The sequence below is a fragment of the Saccostrea cucullata genome, unplaced genomic scaffold (assembly GCF_032062105.1).
Source record: "Saccostrea cucullata isolate Sc308-1 unplaced genomic scaffold, CSIRO_AGI_Scuc_v1 ctg53, whole genome shotgun sequence".
In the NCBI taxonomy this organism is placed as follows: Eukaryota; Metazoa; Mollusca; class Bivalvia; order Ostreida; family Ostreidae; genus Saccostrea; species Saccostrea cuccullata.
The window spans coordinates 299,382-319,045 of NW_026936258.1; the positions used below are offsets into that span (position 1 = coordinate 299,382).

The window sequence follows — 19,664 nt, forward strand, 5'->3', positions numbered from 1 at the left end:
ATTCCATATAAATATCACTAATCATAGCTTTGAAGTACTTGAAAAGAAGATTTTTAAAGATGTTTCCTATATATTCCTATGTAGAACTTTGGTCGTCCATTTTGGCCCCATCCTAGCCCCGGGGGTCATGATTTGAACAAACTTGAATCTACGCTACCTGAGGATAATTTCACCTGAGTTTCATCTTTCTTGTCTCAATGGTTCTTGAGAAGAAGATTTTTAAAGATTTTTCCTATATATTCCTATGTAAAACTTTGGTATGCCATTTTGGCCCCATCCTAGCCCCGGGGGTCATGATTTGAACAAACTTGAATCTACACTACCTGAGAATGATTCCACAAGAGTTTCATCATTCTTGGCCCAGTGGTTCTTGAGAAGAAGATTTTTAAAGATTTTTCCTATATATCCCTATGTAAAACTTGGGTCGGCCATTTTGGCCCCACCCTTGTCACGGGGGTCATGATTTGAATAAACTTGAATCTACACTACCTGAGATGATTGATTCCACATGGATTTTTAAAGATTTTTCCTATATATCTATGTCTTTTTTGGCCCAGATTTGGTTACCTGAGAATGATTCCACATGGGTTTCATCTTTCTTGGCCCAGTGGTTCTTGAGAAGATTTTTAAAGATTTTTCCTATATATTCCTATGTTAAACTTTGATCGGCCATTTTGGCCCCACCCTAGCCCCGGGGGTCAAGATTTAAACAAATTTGAATCTACACTACCTGAGGATGATTCCACATGAGTTTCATTTTTCCTGGCCCAGTGGTCCTTGAGAAGAAGATTTTTTAAAAATGCCATTTATTTTTCTCTAATTCATAATTTTCTCCGCTTGGAAAAGGGTGTGGCCCTTCATTTGAACAAACTTGAATCCTCTTTACCCAAGGATACTTTGTAGCTTTGGTTGAAATTGGCCCAGTGGTTCTTGAGAAGAAGATGAAAATGTGAAAAGTTAACGACAACATCGACAACGATGACGACAGACAACGGACAAAGTTTGATCAGAAAAGCTCACTTGAGCCTTTGGCTCAGGTGAGCTAAAAAGCATAGAATATATAAAACACATCCATTAATTATTATTTTCTTTAATGTGGTTTCAATAATCAAAATGATGAACAAGTACAAGTAACCTTAACATCCAACATGAAAGCATGACTAAATCCAACGCTGGCAGGATGAACTTACACAGGTAAGTATAACAAACATTGCAAGTCTCATTTTCAGCATGTTAAAAATTTTCATGTGAAAACATACATGTTTCAGCTTTTAACACAGCTATCAAACTACATTTAAATTTCTTTGGATATACACTGTACAGCTGTATCTCCTTAATGCAAAGTAAGCTGCAGTTTTTTTTGTGTCACTGTGTGCTAAATCTGTTTAACTTTACTCTTTGGGTCGCAAAAAAAATGTTTCTTGTATAATCCCATAGTAGTATTTATTCTGATGAAATTTAAGTCATAATGATATAGTTTCGATTTAGCTACATGCAAAATTATCAAAAGGGCACATTATTTTAACAAAAAATAAAATTTTCTCACATTATGGCATTAACCAAAATGATATGAAATAGAATCTCAAGGAAGACTGGATATAAACATATATTTTCGAACACCTATATTTTTCTCGTATGTTGTCAACCACTTATGATACAGTGAAAAAAAATATATTATGCAAAAAAGAAATAATTGAGAACACCTTTCATTCAAAAGGCATCTGTCCTTAATACTATAATCCCTGAAAACAATCATGCATGTATTCATAAATTGAATTTGTTGCCTTGTCATTCTAAGCAAATAATTTATTACCACTATAATATCTTGGACATTTATAAAAATCATACAGAGCAACAAAAAATTGTCATACAGTATATTATTACAGAAGGCCTTTATAGTTACACAAATTTGATTGTCTATCAGTACTTTAATGTGAGCATAGATGAGAAACATACTAAGAAACACAGGACCTATATACTCCTCAAAACATTACCCTACAACCTTGATAAATGGACACATTTCTAGATTATATTTAATAAAAAAAACATGACAAAATATTGCAGTACACAATTTTTTTTTTTCTTATTTGGCGTCATACCTGAGACATTAATTATTGAGAACATCCGATTATACTCGGATTGTATCTATATATTTTTTTCAAATATAAATTAATTTTTAATGTTTACATTATCATCACATACAGATTTTTTCCCCTTGGTAAATTTTTTTTTAAAACAAAGAAAATAGGTGAATTTAATGAAGGAAATGCCTATAACTTTAAAGTATTATATAAAAAAAATAATAAATTTAGTATGTGAATTTAATTTTAATGATTACATTTATGTACATTTATTATTTAAGTTTAGAAAGTGAACAGTGTAAGTGCTGAGTGGGTGAAAATTGTTTGGCATGTTTGTATTTATTGTTATGGAAAAAAAAGCTTCAACTTGAAGCATTAAAAAAAATCAGTACGTGATATAAGCATTTAGAGTGAATATATATTTTTTTATGTTTCAGGATTTCAGACATTTTTTTAATCAACCCAATTTGCTTGTGAACACAAGAAACCAAATACAGAGGCATGGCTGTATAAATTAATGTTAAAAAAATAAGAGGAAATTTTTTTTTTACAAGTGGAGTATACTTTTTTTTTTACAATAGGAATTTTTCTCAGCTTATTTGCCCATCTTCTTAAATCTATTGCTATTATTTTTTTTTATCTCATGACAATTTGGGTATAAGAAATGTAATATGATGACAAATATAAACAGACTTTAAACATTTACTATGGTAATATTTAAACAGTTTAATTTGACTAGAATATACATGTACTGAAATACTCTCTTTCATTTATGGAAAGAAAATGGCACATTTTACAAATAGATACCTATATGTACATGGTTATTGTACGAAAAAAAAAAAAGAGAGAGAAAACCCAGCAACTATTGATGGATGAGAATCAAAAAACAAAAAAAGTGTTGATAAATTTATGGTGAAATAAAAATAATTTATGGGGAAAAAAATATGTTATAACTATGTTTGCCTGCAAACATTTTGTAGTACATGTACCTTGAAAAGAGGTAAAATTTCCACCTTCATATGCTTAAAGTTAACATAGGATCATTTTTGTGTATACTTATGGCACTTGTTACAAAAATACTGCACATACTCCTTCAATTACAATGTCTTCTAAAATAACTTGCAACAAACAATAGAAAAACAATTTAAGTACACATAATGTAGTTAAATCTCAGTTTCCATCTCCATTTATTCTTTCTTGTCCTTGCGTCGCAGTGTCGTAACTGACGGTACCTTGACATGGCTAACCACTGATGACCCGACATCGTAAGTTTTCCCTGCCACCCATTTCACACTACCTACCCCGTACCCTACTGCCCCCGAGGCCGTGTTATATAGACCAGAGGACATCTTCCACAATAAGCCACCATTTGATCCCTGATCTGAAAATTCAACCAAAGAAACATTAAAGTATATGGAATTTTTAAATATTTACTTTTATTTTATATAATGACTTTTTATTTTATAACCTTTTGCTTCTTAAACTGAAATTTTCAATAATAATGATTGAAAAAAACATGATGTGGATATTTAATTGTCTTTGTTGTTGGAGGGTTCTTGGAGCATGTAAGGATTAAAGTGGGTGGTCATAAAATATAGGTGGATACCTAATGGTATACAGGGACAGTAACAATGTAAATGCATTTATAACAAGGTCTATTCTATCAAAATTGTGGAATAAATAGCCCCAGGGCCAACAGTTAAGGCCCCTAATCAAGTAGGAACAAGTAAAATTTGAATTAAAATTCCTGAGACCTGAATTAGTTCCAGACAAGTTTTAATTAAGTCATTTCAATCCATAGGCATCGGAAGCAAATTGAAAGTAGGGGGTGGGGGTTAATTGAAAGTGTGTGGGAGTGGGGGGGGGGGCTAAACCAACAAAAATAAGGTAAACTCCAATTTTCAATGCCTATATTATGTATATTTTTACAAAAAAAGAAAAAAAAAACCTCTCTCTCTCTCCCCCCCCCCCCCCCCCCACACACACACACACACACCCTACCCCGTTCCAACGCCTATGCAATCAGAGAATTTTTTTACACTTGATTTGAAGGTCCTTAGAAAGAGGCACTACACCAACTTATGAATTTTTCACACAATTATTGATAAGTCTTCATTGTTCCTACGAAAATTTTTATGAGATATAAATAAATTTTCATAAGATCTCAATTTTTTCCCCATTGACAGAGCCAGACACGATGTTCCATCAATTAAACAAAATCAATTTAATTCTTTTGACCCAAGAATATTCATGCAAAGTTTGGTTGAAATTTGCCCGGTAGTTCTGGAAAAGGTGACAATGTGGAGTTTATATTGACCACAACAATAACTATGGCCAATTTTTGATCAAGAATACTCACTTGAGCCCAGAACATAATAAAAATGATTCTGCATGTTACTAACCAGGGACTTCATCTGTCTTTTTATCACACTGGGTTTGTACAGTTCCACTTTCTCTGATGTCCTCAGTGTTCATCGTTTCTCCCCTGGAGTCTGGATCCTCTTCTGTTAGATCACCTGGCTGTGCGGCAGGACTCTATAGAATTGTACATGCATTAATTAACTCACACTGCTTTCAATACAGGTGATTTTTCTCCATCTTACAGAAATGTTGTGCAATGAAGGTCACTCCATGTTTCTCTTTGTTTGGCAATCATTTAATTTAAAACATTTTGCTGCTGATAACATTGATTGCTAAATTGGAGCAGCATGGGGGAAATCATTATGATAACCAATAGACCATTATGACATAATGGAAGCATTGGACATTCAATCCATTTGCATACAGAGTAAAAATAATAAAATTCATCAAAAGTAACTTCAAGTCAGAAATATATTTTATCATTGGTATAACTGAGCGAATTTTTACTAATCCTACAAATTAACCTTAAAAAAAATTGAGAAGTTTATATAGAGACAGACAGATGACAGACAAAATCAGGTGAACTCAGCTGAGCGAAAAAGAGGCCATGGGCAAGAACACTCACCTGAGTCATTTTTGTAATGGTATTATGCATCAGCCCCCCCCCCCCCCCACATGTATTCATATGACATGAATGTAAAATAAATTATAATGACCCTAAGTTTTAGTATTCCTAGCCCAGTATTTCTTATGATGAATTTTTAATAATCCTACAAATTTTGCCTTTTCCTTAATTATCTCCCCTTAGCAAGGTGCTTGATCCTTCATTTTAACAATTAAAACTATATCCTATCCCCAAGAATGATTTATACCAAATTTGGTATGTTAGAATTGGTCCAGCATTTCAAAAAATTGAAAAGTTTACAGGCAGACAGCCAGATAAATGGATGGACGTCAGGTGATCAGAAAAGCATATGTGAACTAAAAAGAACTGAGGTAGTATGATTTAGTCAGTTTAAAACTAAGTGTGCACTTTCACGGTTTTTTAATTAAAAGATTATATCAAGGAAATTCATCTATTAAGCTGTGTTCCTGCCAAGTTATACACTCTTACCTTGAATACACATTGTTGAATGGTTTGGATTAATGCAGACATCTTTATGCATCAGACACTCTCTGTCAAACTGAGTAGTTAAAGCGCCAAAACGTCAACAAGTGATGCTGAGTCAAGTGCGTCTCTCTAAAAGTGTCGGATTAAAATGGTTAACAGTTTAAAAAATGTAATTTATCACTGACATTGTTTAGAGTAATAATGAAATACCATGAAAGTAAAATATCGAGTTAACCTACCTTAGACTCTTGTCAGGTTATGATTTGTAACAAACTCTTTTTCACGAGAAAGAACTTTTTGCATCCATTAGTCTGACCTGCCACGTTGTTTACTCAGCTGAAAAGTAGGCCAGTGTTATGAAAGAAAGGTTTTCATTGGATGATTCACTATCCGATTTCAAGATGCAGTTTGCACCGCAGAGATTATGTCACAATGTGTCTTATCTCGCGAGGGGAGGGGGGGGGGGGGGGGTTAGGTTTACAGGTTCTCTCAGATGGGTCTATCCAATTTTGTATAGATCTACGCTGTTATTATTTTTTTTTAATTAGTTTTTTTTTATTTTACACTGAATGTTGAAAACATTCCATTAATTTATTTTATTTAGGGGGCCTATACGTACTTTATTCAATATAAAATTTGCAAAAATCTATGTATAAATTATCATAATAGTAATTTGAAAAAAATGTGTTATTTTGGCATTGTCAAGATCATTTTTACATAAATTTAAGGTTTTCTATTTTTCTCGTAATTTATTAAAATCAAGTTACATTATTTCTGATCTTCAAACAGATTTTTTTAACTGAAAGCAGGTTCAGATTCTAAATGTATTTTTTATAAATGAATAAAAAATCATAGTCTCACTTTAAAATTTTTTAATCATTTACATGTAGGGTAGAATATGATAAAAGCCTTCAATCGCACCATATTTTGAAGAAAGAACTTGGGGGGGGGGGACAAAGGGGGCCTACGGCTAGTCTTTTTTGTTTGTTTGTTTGTTTTTTTTTGTCAGTCGAAGGTTATCAGTGATGCCTATAGGATATTTTTATTTCTACCCCCCCTCCAAAAAAAATGGATCTGAGAAGGAGAAACCTACCCATCACAGACCTCAAGAACCCAAATTCCATGCAAAAACCGCATTTTTTTTTTCATTTAAATATTACGAATTTGGAAAGAAAATGGCAATTAATTTCTATTAACTTTTTTAATCATGTAGGGTAGAAATGATAATCGCTAAATGGCGTCGAAAGGGTTAAGGCTTTTAAGTTGGTAATTTGCGTTCCTTGCAATCGCACCATTATTTTAAAAGAAAAAAGGAAACAAAATATAGGTTCATTTTTATCGGTCAAAGGTTATCAATGATACCTATACACAGTGTATTGGATTCTTTTATTTCAAATTTAAAGTAAAAAAAATACTGTGTTGAACATTGTTGTTTTTTATGTATATAAAATATACTTTTTACAGACTCTCCTTTAAAAATAATATTAATGGCTATTGTTTTGAGTGTTTTTTTTTAAAGATCTTTTGATTCTAATAAGATAATTTATTATATAAGAGTATCGCTGCCTACAGAAATACGACATTTAACCTAACATTTTCAGCGTGCCTCCACTTTAAAGTCTGGTTTCATTTTAAGAAACAAATAATGATGATAATGTAAATAAAATGAACACTTAGGGCCTCAATATATTTACTGTTGATGCAACATAATGCTTACTTACTCCAGCACATTCGCAGAATAATTTAATAATTTAGATGCGTTATTTTAAAATCTCCTGCAATAAAAACTACACGTCTCGATTCAAAAGTATACGACTAATTCATTATAGGCCGTTGTGAAGTGTCTATCAATTTTTCATTCCCATTCTAAAGAAAAAATTACAGAAATTATTCAACGATTGAACTGCGCATGGATTGCATAAAGATCTCGGACAGTCTTTTTAAATCAGTTCGGAAAAAATGAATAAAATTATATAATAAATGATACCAGCAGGTACGTAGCAACAGGGGGGCAGCACCCCCCCTCCCACCACCACTTTTTCCCCCAAATTTACTTACTGCAGGGACGTAGCAACCGGGGGGGGGGGGCCAGGGGGGGCCCCCCCCCCACTTTTTATCCCAACATTACCTTTTACTATAGTAAATGTTCATTGAAAGGATGGTTGGCCCCCCACTTTATACCATAGTATAGTGATATCAAGGATTGTAGGGAAAAAATTAGAAGTAATAGTAAGTTGGCTTCGAAAAAGTTGGCCACTACCACTACTTTAATGCCCAAATTGTTGAAGTAATGGTAATGCATTACTTTCAACGTAATTCGCCCCAAGCCTGACTGCAGTATATTGTATGAAATGTTCATGGAAATTGGACTTTTTGTGTTATAAGAAAAATGTAGAATTGTTCGTCAATAAAATTGGTACTGAAAGAAGTTGGCATGGAAGAAAGTGCATAAATTGGATTTCTGATTATTTCAAAACACCTCTTTCCTCATTTTCACATAAAATCATTATATGTTTTATATAGATGGAGCGAATTGAATTTTAAATTATACAGAATAAGAACATCTTCTTTAAAGAAGTCAAGCACTTTTAGGTAAAAAAAAAATCCTCACAATTAAAAGGTTAAAATAGGGAGAGAAAAGAATGAAATTAACTGCGGCTTTATTTCATCTGTTCGAATGAGTTTCTTCTATTATACTACACGGGTCAAAGGTAAAAATTTTAGGTCAATAGGTTATTTCCTGCGTAAACAAAGACAGCTGTAGTTGTAGTTTCATTTCAGCTATGGATACACGTATTTCATGCGTATTCATGCTGTTTAGCTATGGATTTTGTTCTCGTCTACAATTAACGAATGAATATGACTTCAAGACTGTATTTCGTGGTGTTCGAGATAGAAATGGATACATTAAAGCTCGCAATGATGTGATATTGGCTGAATCCAACATGAGAATTGGACATGATATTGTGTTAAACAATGCAGAACAGAAAGTTAATGACATACTGATGAAATACAAAGAATTGGAAATTAATAAATCAAGAGCTGTGAACGGAGCACCCTTTCCCCCGAGCATTAATTTTCTGGTCAGTAAACCATTGGTGGAGAAAAGCCAAGTGTTTCAGATCATAAAGTTAATGCCCAAAGGTATGTTAATTTTTTTTTTCTGCAGCATTATAGAGATTTGATAAAGCAGTGTCAATGATATAATATTACCACAATATTTCACACTATCAACAGAAAATATTCGTGTCACCAGACATTATGAGTTAAGAAATCGACCGATGCCATCCAAAAATCGATGAATTAAATCGGTATATTAATTAATTCAATGTAGAAATCAATGCTAATCAAACTTTAAGTATGCAAAATACTGGTTACATGCATGAGAAAATTTCACGAAGAGACACAATTTAATTGCTTTTTTTTTTTTTTTTTTTTTTTTTAATTTACCTTATATCTATCATTTTTATTTAATTGTGTTTTCTTTTATCATTCTATGGTTTCTATGCTTTTGATCCAGTGTGGTGATGCACTTCTCAATGTCAAACTTAATCACAAGTCATGTTACATTATCCTTAATATAGAATTGTAATCAATGTTATCATTTTGTAATAATTGTTCATGCCCCCTGTGGGCCCTTGATTGGTGAATAAACATATTCATGGTAGAAATCCTACATTGCCTTGTTTAAAGGAAGTAGAAGTACATATAATATTTCCTGTATTTTTTTGTTTCCCTATAGCAGGGTGTTATGGCCAATGATTATGGTTATGATAATTAGTAATCATGATGATGATGTATTCCTTATGAGTTAAGGGACAATTTTGCTTCCTATCCAACAGTAAAATTTGATGAATAAATATTTTAACTGTTCAATTTATTTTATTTTTTATAAGTTTATGGTCATGTGACCCGATATGTTCTAACTTCCTCTCTTCGTAAACCTGAACAACTGAAATATATAAATACATTTCAATTCACATGATTCAACCACTTTCTACTGTTTTTCTTTCTCATACAAATTGTGCATCCATTTGATTTCTTCTGTATAATTAAAACGTCATTCATTTGTGCAAATTAACATGATTTCATATTCAATATGTATGTCAATTTCAAACATTGTTTTAACCAGTTTAAAATCGTGTTTTGTAACTATCCAATAAGGGTCTCTCATCTTTCTTTCAATAATAAGAAAACGGATTTGTATAAGTTTTTGAAACTTGTTTCCGAATCCTTTTTGATCTTTGTACTTCTTGCCTGTATTTCTTGCTTGTCATGTTCAAATAAAAATATGGTTTAAACTAAATATATAACAACTATTAACAATTCAGCCAAACTGTCAAGCATTTATTTTCTCAATATTCTAGCTTAAAAAAAAATAAAGTGATCGAGAGGCTTTTTTGGCAACTCACTCTGTCCTAAATTAGTGCTATAAGTGCTCAATATTACTCGTAGTTTTAATGATTCATGATCACATATGATCCTTTACTTGAAATTTAAAAAAAAACTTTCTTTTTTTCTATGTGTTACATGTAAAATTCAAGGACACTCTGATTAAATTATGCCTCTCAATAATGCGTCTTTAGAGTGTATTTATTTCTGTCTTGAATATTGTACACCACCTTTTATCGTACTGAATTTTGTACATGGTCAATATTCTAGATCTGCGATTTGGCTGGAATATAATGTAATGACCCGTATTTTTATCGTAGGTTCAATGACATAACGCTCCTACGTGTGAGTAACAATATGAGAACCATAGCATGTGTTTGATATAAAATGTCAATGTGCTGAATTCTAAATATCAAAGGTCATTATGAAACAGAGTAAATCTAATTAGCGAACTAATTTGGTTAAAAAGTCAACGAGTTTCAAATTCCCTTTCATTTAAACTTTGTCCCAAGTGCTTCCGAAGATTCTGACAAAATACCGTGAATCATTATCATTTTACTACATGTATGATACTTTAATAGGAAGTTAATTACATTGTTTAATTTCACTGAAATGTACTTTACCCCGTCCCAGTTTATTTAAGTGTAGGTCATTGCTCCTATACTTCTGCCTCCAAGTTTTCTGTTAAAGTCCGTACATTTACCTCATAACATAGGAGCTACTTGACTATTCATTTAGAAGAGCTTAACATGTTTTATAATTTTGAAAGAAAAAAATTCTCTGAAATCCTTTTTTGTGTATGGATTATATACAGGTATAGAGATATATTCTACTTGCATCAGCAAAATGCAAAGCTTTCGAAAGTTTTGCGCTTTAAAGACAAAGTATTAATATTCAGGTTTGCTTATCACAAGCAGGATAAGCTTATATATTTTAATAGCATTTCACACAAAAATTAATTAAAAATCTTATTTCGTTTAAAAGATATTGAAATTTCAAAATTTTCGGCGGGTTTGATTGACATATCGTTGCACTCTCACCACTTAGGAAAAGCAATGTTTTGTAAATGAAAAATATTATATAAAGCCAGAAAATTATATGAAAGCAAAACAAACACACAATATAATATAAATATTTCTAAATATAAACTTTGTTTACAAAAACTGTGTACATAACACGAAACGGAATATACTTGTGAAGGTGTTTTGCTTTCTAACATTTCTACTCTGAATAAAATTATTCTTCTTGATAAAAGTTTTAATATTTTTTTTTGCCACTTTTTAAGGATTATAAAGTTAAAATTTGTGAAAGTCAATCAAACCCGCCAAAAAATTTAAAGTTTTAATGACTTTTAAACGAAATAAGATTTTTAATTAATTTTTGTGTGAAATGCCATATACAGAAAAAATGAGAAAATATATCAAGTTAGTACCTTTAAATAAATTATATAAAGGTATATGGCCCAATATAAATAGTCCATCTTTGAAACACATAAACTATCGTATATGATAAATATTTCATTATTTTTTTGTTTTAAAATACATGTTCTGGCGAATTTTCTAATCCATATACATGTATATCAAGTTAACTCGACCTTGAAAACCACATGAGTTAAACATGTTTCTAATATCAACGATAACTTTTTGTCTATTAATTCAGCAAGGGAAAATTGTAAATAAATGTATACGCCATGACGTTCACCCATTTTTAAGGGAAACGATTCTTAACAACAATGGTATTGGTACGTAAAACAACACTAATCCCCCTGTGTGGCAGTCCATGACGAAGATTTGTTTCTGAGAGTAAAAATTGTTGGAATCCAAAGAAGGCCTTGTTAAAAAACTCATGTGTGATATGAAAGCCCTAGTTCTAAATGTTCAAAAGTTATGACCAGTGTCTAAGTTTTTAAAAAAAATTGTCAAACTCCAAGGTCAAAGGGACAAAATCAACGATACCCAGATTAAAGACTTGTCAATACAAATATTCACTCGAAATATAAAAGCCTTAGGACCAACTGATAAAAAGTTATGACAAAGATTAATGTTTATAAAGATAGGTCATATCCCAAGGTCAAGGTCAAAATTGTTGGTATCCAAAACGTTCTTCTCGCCAGAAAGGCAGAAACACGCTTGAAATATGGAAATCCTAGTCCTAACTGTTCAAAAGGCAAGACCAAGGTTAAAATTTTCTAAATGTGGGTCAAACTCTAAGGTCAAAGGAAGATAAATTTTTATACACATGGAAAAGTCGAGACATAATGAATAAACATGTTAAAACTGTTGTAATTGTACAAAAGTTTTTCCTGGATTATAAATTGATAATTTTTGGCAAATGTGATTCAAATCCTAAGGTCAAGATCAAGAGGTCAGATGTATTCATACCCGAAGACAAGTCTTGTCACAAGAAATACACATGTGAACTAGTGCTAATTGTAACGGGGACCGTTACAAATGTTCCCCAAACGCTCCCCAACTCCCTTTTGGTGCCTGTTTTGGTTCCCTATAAGCTTCATTAAATAAGACAAACTCTATGAATTTGAGACTTTAACAACGTTTACTAAGAAGTGTACCAAGTTCATTCAAATTTTAGCATTGCACGCGTACGCATGTGAATGCATGTGCATAATGACCATATTATGTATTCTACACAATCTATATATTTTAATAAACTAAATGTTAAAGTACTTAATCCAAAAGTTTTTTTTTAAAAAATACGCTTATTCAAGTGTACTTTTGATTTTACTCATTTTACGTGCACGCACGTGCATACATGAGCGTGGTGACAAAACCTTCTTGTAGAAGTCCATCACATCTATCTATGTTCTAAATCCCACCCCGTTTGGTTCAAAACCAAGGGAGTTATAGCAGTTTAAAGTTTCAGCCAATCAGATTGCAGCTCACGTACACGCACATGTATGCATGTGCATGGTGACCATACCTTCTTGTAGAAGTCCATTATATCTATCTATGTTCCAAATCCCATAAAGCTATAAAGTTTTAGCCAATCAGATTGCAGCACACGTGCATGCACGTGTTTTCGTGATAATTGCTATATGTCATGTTGTAGACAATCCTAATGCATGGCTATGTTCAAAATTTCAAAGGATTTAGTCAAAATACAAGAAAGATATTGAATCTTTAGTTTCAGCCAATCAGAGAGAAGCGCACGTGCATGCGCGTGAGATCTTGCTATTTTGACCATGTCATATTGTCTGTACCACTAATATACTGAAAGGAAAAAGAAACGCATATTTTACTTTTAAATTAAATTAAAACTATTATTTCGAAAATGTTTTCCAGTATTGTTATCAAACATTTTAATTCATCTTTAATCTACAAGTTACCAAAATCTTGTGTGACTTTGACTGATAATTCCTGAGTTATTGAAATTGATATGTCGATACCCCCCAAAATTAAAATGAAAATTCTCATAATCTCCCTTGTACATTGGTAACAGCCTTGATTTTCCTGTGCATTGAGTTCACCAGAGCATTTATCTTTCTCATTTGATTATTATTCAACTCTTCCGACAATAGTCTTAATGCTTGATAGAAGCTGTATTATTCCAAAGCCAACAAATCCCCCCGCCAAATGAGTGCCACGAATTTTCATTTTAGGATAGAATTTACAGAATCCAGCTGGTTTGGTACACGTGAATGTTTGTGAGAAAGAAGACAAAAACTGGCTACATTTTTAGTGTGAACATGCTAAAAACATTACGCACAAGTGTACGTGCGCGCGTGAGAGTAAAATCGACGTAAAAGTTGCCAAGCTCGCGGACCAAATTAGTGCAGAGAATTTCTGTCAATTTTAGGGTGAAAATATTGGTATGATAGTTTGCTGTAGAAATATCGGTTTCAGTGATAATACCTTGACAACAACCGAGGTGACATGATGAAAAATGTGACGTTGTTACGCGTCAACGTCACCGCCATGGTTGGTTGGAAACCTTTTAATTTACTCTCTGACAACTGAAAAACCCTTTCTTGTTGAAAAGTTTAAAACAAACTGCACAGCAACATCTTGTTACCTTTTCATTCACTTACGCAATTCAATTACTGGAACCATTGTAACTTCCATCAGCCATACCATGATTGCACGAAATTTATACTGATTTCAAATGCGGAAAACGATGTCTATAACTCCGATGCATCGTTTATGACCACAAAATGTGATCATAAAATTGTCATCATCAACATGCACGTGTTTTTGGTTTTTTATCATTTCCCCTACGTGACGCCATACATTTCATGGTTGAGATATTATTGACCAGCAATTTTAGTGCACAGTAATCAAAATACACATTTGACCAATTTTCATAATTTTCGGCCTTATAGTCAAATATATTTCGCTATTATGCTATTATGCGTTTCTTTTTCCTTTCAGTATATATTCTTATACTATGAATTTCAAAGCAATTCATCAAAAATGTAAAAAGTTACGCCTATTTCAATTAAATCGGTCACTTCGCATGTTGCACGTGCACGCTCTTGCAAGCACGTGCGCGCAAAATGACCTCTGTTCCGCAAATCTACATAACATGTCTACTGACCCTAAAAACATTTCACCTTAGTCGGATGTGTAGTTTACGAGATCATTCGCGGACAAAAAAGTGCCCAGGAAGAAGAAAAATAATAATAATAAGAAACAGAGTAAAAACAATATGTTCCCCAACTTCGTTTGGGGAACATAATTATTAAAAGCCATAGCTCCAACCACTCAAATGTTATGGTCAAGGTTTAAGTTTTCGCGTACAAAGAAAAACATGACAGATGGACAGACAGGACAAAAATTGTATACCCCGAAAAAAGGAGATGGAATTTTGAACATTTTCTATCAGAATCAAACAGTCAGACAATTCGTTTTTGGTTTCAGGAGCGGCACTTCATCTTCATGACTGTTCTATGGTGGACTTGAACTGGCTGGTCAAGAATGCCACCTATCGGGAAAATTGTTACATGTGTGTTGATGTCAATCACACTGTTTTCTTCAAGTTTTTTGGTGGTACACCACCAAGTAATCCAGGTCTGTAGTGATCAAACTTACCGACTAAAAGAATTAAAGCTACAGTCATCAGCTACTTCTAAAACACATGTAAAAGTAGAATTCATTGTTAAAATCTTTGTCTTGTTCAATATTTGCAGGTTGTCCTTGGAAATCTGTTAAAAGCGAGCGAGCAAAGGCAAACAGTGTGGACGACTTTGATCGAATGTAAGTACTCAATTTGTTTTTAAATTATTTATCTAATATCTTGATCCCATATCTTCACATAACTCAGCACATCTCAGTATATTACTGAATCTCGGAAACAGCCGTCGCTTATGAACGGTGTGCAATTCCTGTACGAAAATTTACGTCCCGTCGAAAAGGCAACAAATAAGGATAGGTTTCGTGACTTTCGTCCAATCGGTTTTAAATCAGATCTTCGTCAGCTCCGAAATTCTGCTGGTCGCTGAAATCTCAGATCTTATTTAAATCAGATAGGTTTCCGTCCTGTTCCCTTTTGCGTATCTCAAATTTCCATTTCCTTATTACACTTTAGTGCGTGTACCTCTTGCTTTATTATAAGACATGTGGTTGATTTTTTTAGATCAATAAAATCCTAAATGAATGAATACTATTCGAAATTTTATGATACTCAAAGTTCTTTGCTAATTGTATGGAGTATAAATGAATAAAACACTAATTATGCTGTATTACATACATGTACATGTTTTCTACTTGATTTCTAGGCTCTATATGAACATGTCGTTAATTACACCTGATCCCAGGAAAGCTTATCCGACCATCGATATTGTATGGGTCCGATTCCTGCAGGCTCTGGACCAGGCTAATGGACTCATCAACTACGCGCCGGTGTTTGCCGACTATTTCTACGAAGCCCTGAATGAATTTAATTTAGACAATGTTCAGTACCTTGAATTCAGAGGACTTTTCCCGCAGGTTAATAACCTAATTCATTGAATATTAAATGTATTTCTGTTTGATTTTATATTTCTGTATCATACGTTCTTGCTACATTCTGTGTACGTTCAATTCAATATAATTCTGCTTTCACGTTAAATATGCAAGGATTTTTTTATATGCACGTGTATAATATACCGAAGAAGCACGGGTATATGCTTTTAAGACTGTTTGAACTATTACAGCTTATATTGTAAAGGTTGAAAGATTAAATATACTACGTAGGTATATGAGCTGGATGGTTCGACCAGAGACAGGGACTGGGTGGTAAAGACTTACCGTGACCTGTTCGTAAAATTCACAGCTGAACATGAACACGAGTTTAGTGGAGGAAAGGTTATCTATTCCGGATTAAGGTATAATATAAGTTAAATTTACTTTATTTTACAAGTATTTGAAATTAAAAATGTATTATAAGGTTGAAAAGTACATACATGTATATCTGTTAAAAATGTAACTGCAGAAAATTTTGAGTCTGCGTGGTCATACACACACATTGGAAAATTATGTTGGAAATGTAATCCTCTGAAAAAGAAATACATATTTAGAACAAATGTAGCATACTTTTTTTCTTTTTTATCCATATAAAGTGTGTAAAAATTTGCAAAAATTGATATATTGTTGATGTAAGTTTGAGTGAAGTGCGAAAGTGGGTGGGTGTGAAAAATTTTCTGTGCAATTTTGATAAATGTATTTGATTATACTGAAAGCACAGAAATAATGCATTAAAAAAATATTTGAAATTAGAAACCTCTTTTAGACCCTTTTAAATTTATGGAACTCACTCATGTCACTGGATCTATTCATATTCTGTCCTAATATATTAACATGTACATTTGAACCCCGGTATCTCGAACTGCGGTATTTTAAATACCATGGGTATGTCGAAGTGATTTTGATTTCCTATCCCCTTCTTTTGTCCTGGATACCTCGAATCCTTGAAGTTTTTTCTGTACGTCTTGAGTTTGAAATAACGAGGGTTGCCCGAATTATATTATAAACAGACGCAATTCATTTCTACAGTGCATTGTCCGATGTTAATTTTCATTACTTGCGTGAATATTGAATTGCGAGGAGTTTGCTTTCGAAGAAATTCATACAAACCAGAAACATGCATATCGGTTTTAGTTTCAGACTACCACGTAGTTAACGGCAATGTCCTGAATTTATTGCAGGACAGTACCAGAGATCAACATTTCAAATCAGGTTAAAGAGGCCATACGCTATCGGCAGCTGTACCCGGATCACTTTGCCGGCTATGATTTGGTTGGACAGGAGGACCCCGGTGTTCCACTCTTTAAATATTTAGACGCCCTTCTCTACCCCTCAGAACAAAATCCACCAGTTGATCTTCCATACTTCTTCCATGCAGGAGAAACAGGTATATATATACTTCTGGTAACTTCAGCGTTTGAAAAAAATAGGCTATCCAATCATTCTCTAAAGAGGAGGACAGGTTTATTCTACCTGTGAGTTTAATCTATTAGATGTCTCTAAGTACAATGAAGCGCATTGAAGTGGTAAAATTTTCTGTTTGGATGACACGTTCTGAAACATGTTTTGAACGTCAATTATAGCATAATGACACGCCCATTTCTTTAGAAACGAATAAGAAATATTCGTCGAAATGTTTAGGACACCCCACTCTTCGTGACAAACAACATAAGTTACACCGAAATGGAGATTTTTAAAGTTATAAGAGAGAGAAAGTTAGATAGTTCCTGCTTCTGTAAAGCATGTATTTCAAAGAATTTGTCAATAATTATTAATTTATCATGTTTATTGGAGTAACCATAACACATGCATCGGTCGAACACGTGCTTACTCGGTGTTTATGTAGACCGTCAATTTGATTGGTTATTATATTTATGGAATACCTGTTCTACAGGTATTCGAATGAACCATTTGACCAATTTTTCCTTTCTAAAGAAATGGGCGTGTCATTGTATGACAATCATCGTTCTAAAGATAGCTCAAGACGTTCCAGTCAAACGGAAAATTTTACCACTTCAATGCGCTTCATTGTAAGAAGAGTGACTCTTCACACATGTCAATTTTAATATATTATTATCCCAGTTTTCAATATATTTTTTTTGGCACAACCACATGTACACAGGGAAAAGTGACTCGCATGAACTTCATATGAAATGCACAAATATCATGCGAATTCTTCGCATAGGAAGGAGACAAAAATCAAATCGCATTATATTAGCATGAATTTCATGCAAAAAGGCAAACGCATGAAAATCATGCGAGCCACTTTTCGAATTTCCCTGTGTATATGAAATAATCTTATTCTGAAAATAATAGAACAAAAAGATCTGCTTAGCACCAAAATTAAATTCCCTTTTAGACTGGGAAGGCACACAGACAGACGATAACCTGATAGACGCCGTGCTGCTCAACACAAGTAGAATCGGACATGGCTATGCCATGGTCAAACATCCACAGGTTATGAAAATGGTGAAAGAACGAAATATCGCTGTAGAAGTTAATCCCATCTCAAACCAGGTACCGGTTAATGTTGTAAAGATACTTCTCTAAAAATCTTAAATTTAAAAATATGAGAAATTATACTTTATTTTGCGAATCTTGCGACAGCAAAAAGGTACACAAGCAGTGTTCAAATACAAATTTATGGAACATTGACCATCTTCACTCTGTACATATCGGAGATGTTTTTTCCAGGTGCTATTACTTGTAAGTGACCTCAGGAATCACCCAGCGGCGGAGCTGGTGGCCCAGGATTTCCCGATCGTCATCAGCGCAGACGACCCGGGAGTCTGGGGCACGCGAGGCTTGTCCTATGATTTTTACATGGCATTCATGGCACTCGCTGGGGAAACTGCAGACTTACGACTCCTTAAAAAGTTGGCAATAAATTCTATACAGTAAGTTTTCTTTAGTAGAAGTGATTATTATAAAATTTACTTTCTGAACGTAATAGGATTTAAAATTTAGCCCCCCCCACTTTTTTGCAAAATATATACATAATATAGGCATTGAAATTTGGGGTTTACCTTTTTTTGTTGGTTTAGCCCCCCCCCCTTTTCACTTTGCTTCTCCGACGCCTATGAGCACGGACAGTTAAATCTGTAATTATGAACAAGGAATTGTATAGATATTTCTCTTTGTGCTGCAGATATAGTGCTATGACGCCAGTTGAGAAAAGTAAAGCTTTGAATTTGTGGCGACAAAAGTGGGATGCCTTCATACAACGAATGTTGCATCAGGCCAACCAATCAGAGAGTTTCCCGCCAAATCTTTTCGGTTAAATTATGTTACGGGTGATGTTTGTATATATAGCCTCTATATTGTGATTTTTTTCAAAGTTTTACAATGTCAAGTGATAGAATATTTTTATAGTATTTGTTGAGAATGAATTTATTGAATAGTCTCCCTGTGAATTTAAAATTATCAGTATTATTGTATGAGTTGTGTTATCTAATCTATTGGGATTTTCCCACAAAATCACAGAGATAGCACGTGTAGTCTAAAACGGCAAATGTTGTAGAATTTTGTATTCATCAGTTTTATATATTTTCAAAATAGAAGTTTTATTTTTCAGATGGTATAATAATGACGTATAAAAAGTATTTAAGAATGTTTTTACAATTCATCAGTTTATTCTTAAAGTTTCCTTATTTTTTTGAAGATAGTCTTGAATTGCATTCCATTTGTAAAAGTATATTTTTTTCAATGTTCATTTTTACAGTGTTGTGATTTTCACAATAAATAATGATTTTTTAAAAAAAT

At 33.1% G+C, this 19,664-nt stretch overlaps 2 protein-coding genes across 2 annotated transcripts; one reads left to right on the plus strand and one right to left on the minus strand.

Annotated features, from left to right (window-relative positions):
* Positions 1-1,074: 1,074 nt before the first annotated feature.
* Positions 1,075-5,901, minus strand: LOC134245136 (uncharacterized). The gene is made up of 4 exons (XM_062727401.1): positions 5,793-5,901; positions 5,557-5,682; positions 4,484-4,616; positions 1,075-3,462 (listed from the first exon to the last, which is right to left on the minus strand). Exons 2-4 carry the CDS (start codon positions 5,596-5,598, stop codon positions 3,269-3,271), a joined length of 369 nt encoding a protein of 122 aa, XP_062583385.1. The 5' UTR covers positions 5,599-5,682; positions 5,793-5,901; the 3' UTR covers positions 1,075-3,268.
* A 2,382-nt stretch (positions 5,902-8,283) lies between these two features.
* On the plus strand, positions 8,284-19,608 carry LOC134245121 (adenosine deaminase AGSA-like). Its single transcript, XM_062727379.1, has 9 exons — positions 8,284-8,697; positions 14,820-14,969; positions 15,089-15,155; positions 15,677-15,887; positions 16,134-16,264; positions 17,084-17,289; positions 18,262-18,419; positions 18,597-18,799; positions 19,051-19,608. The coding sequence occupies exons 1-9, from the start codon at positions 8,337-8,339 to the stop codon at positions 19,181-19,183; spliced, it is 1,620 nt and encodes a 539-aa protein (XP_062583363.1). The 5' UTR covers positions 8,284-8,336; the 3' UTR covers positions 19,184-19,608.
* Positions 19,609-19,664: the final 56 nt, after the last annotated feature.

What these genes read in the sequence shown, in the direction of transcription:
- LOC134245136 (XM_062727401.1), bottom strand. Translation starts at nt 5,598, where the DNA reads ATGTCTGCATTAATCCAAACCATTCAACAATGTGTATTCAAG. An exon ending in TTCAACAATGTGTATTCAAG is followed by an intron (nt 4,617 to 5,556) that starts GTAAGAGTGTAT and finishes ACAATTCTATAG; the next exon opens with AGTCCTGCCGCACAGCCAGG. An exon ending in AAAGACAGATGAAGTCCCTG is followed by an intron (nt 3,463 to 4,483) that starts GTTAGTAACATG and finishes TTGAATTTTCAG; the next exon opens with ATCAGGGATCAAATGGTGGC.
- LOC134245121 (XM_062727379.1), top strand. Translation starts at nt 8,337, where the DNA reads ATGGATACACGTATTTCATGCGTATTCATGCTGTTTAGCTATGGATTT. An exon ending in GTGGACGACTTTGATCGAAT is followed by an intron (nt 15,156 to 15,676) that starts GTAAGTACTCAA and finishes CTTGATTTCTAG; the next exon opens with GCTCTATATGAACATGTCGT. An exon ending in CTTCCATGCAGGAGAAACAG is followed by an intron (nt 17,290 to 18,261) that starts GTATATATATAC and finishes ATTCCCTTTTAG; the next exon opens with ACTGGGAAGGCACACAGACA.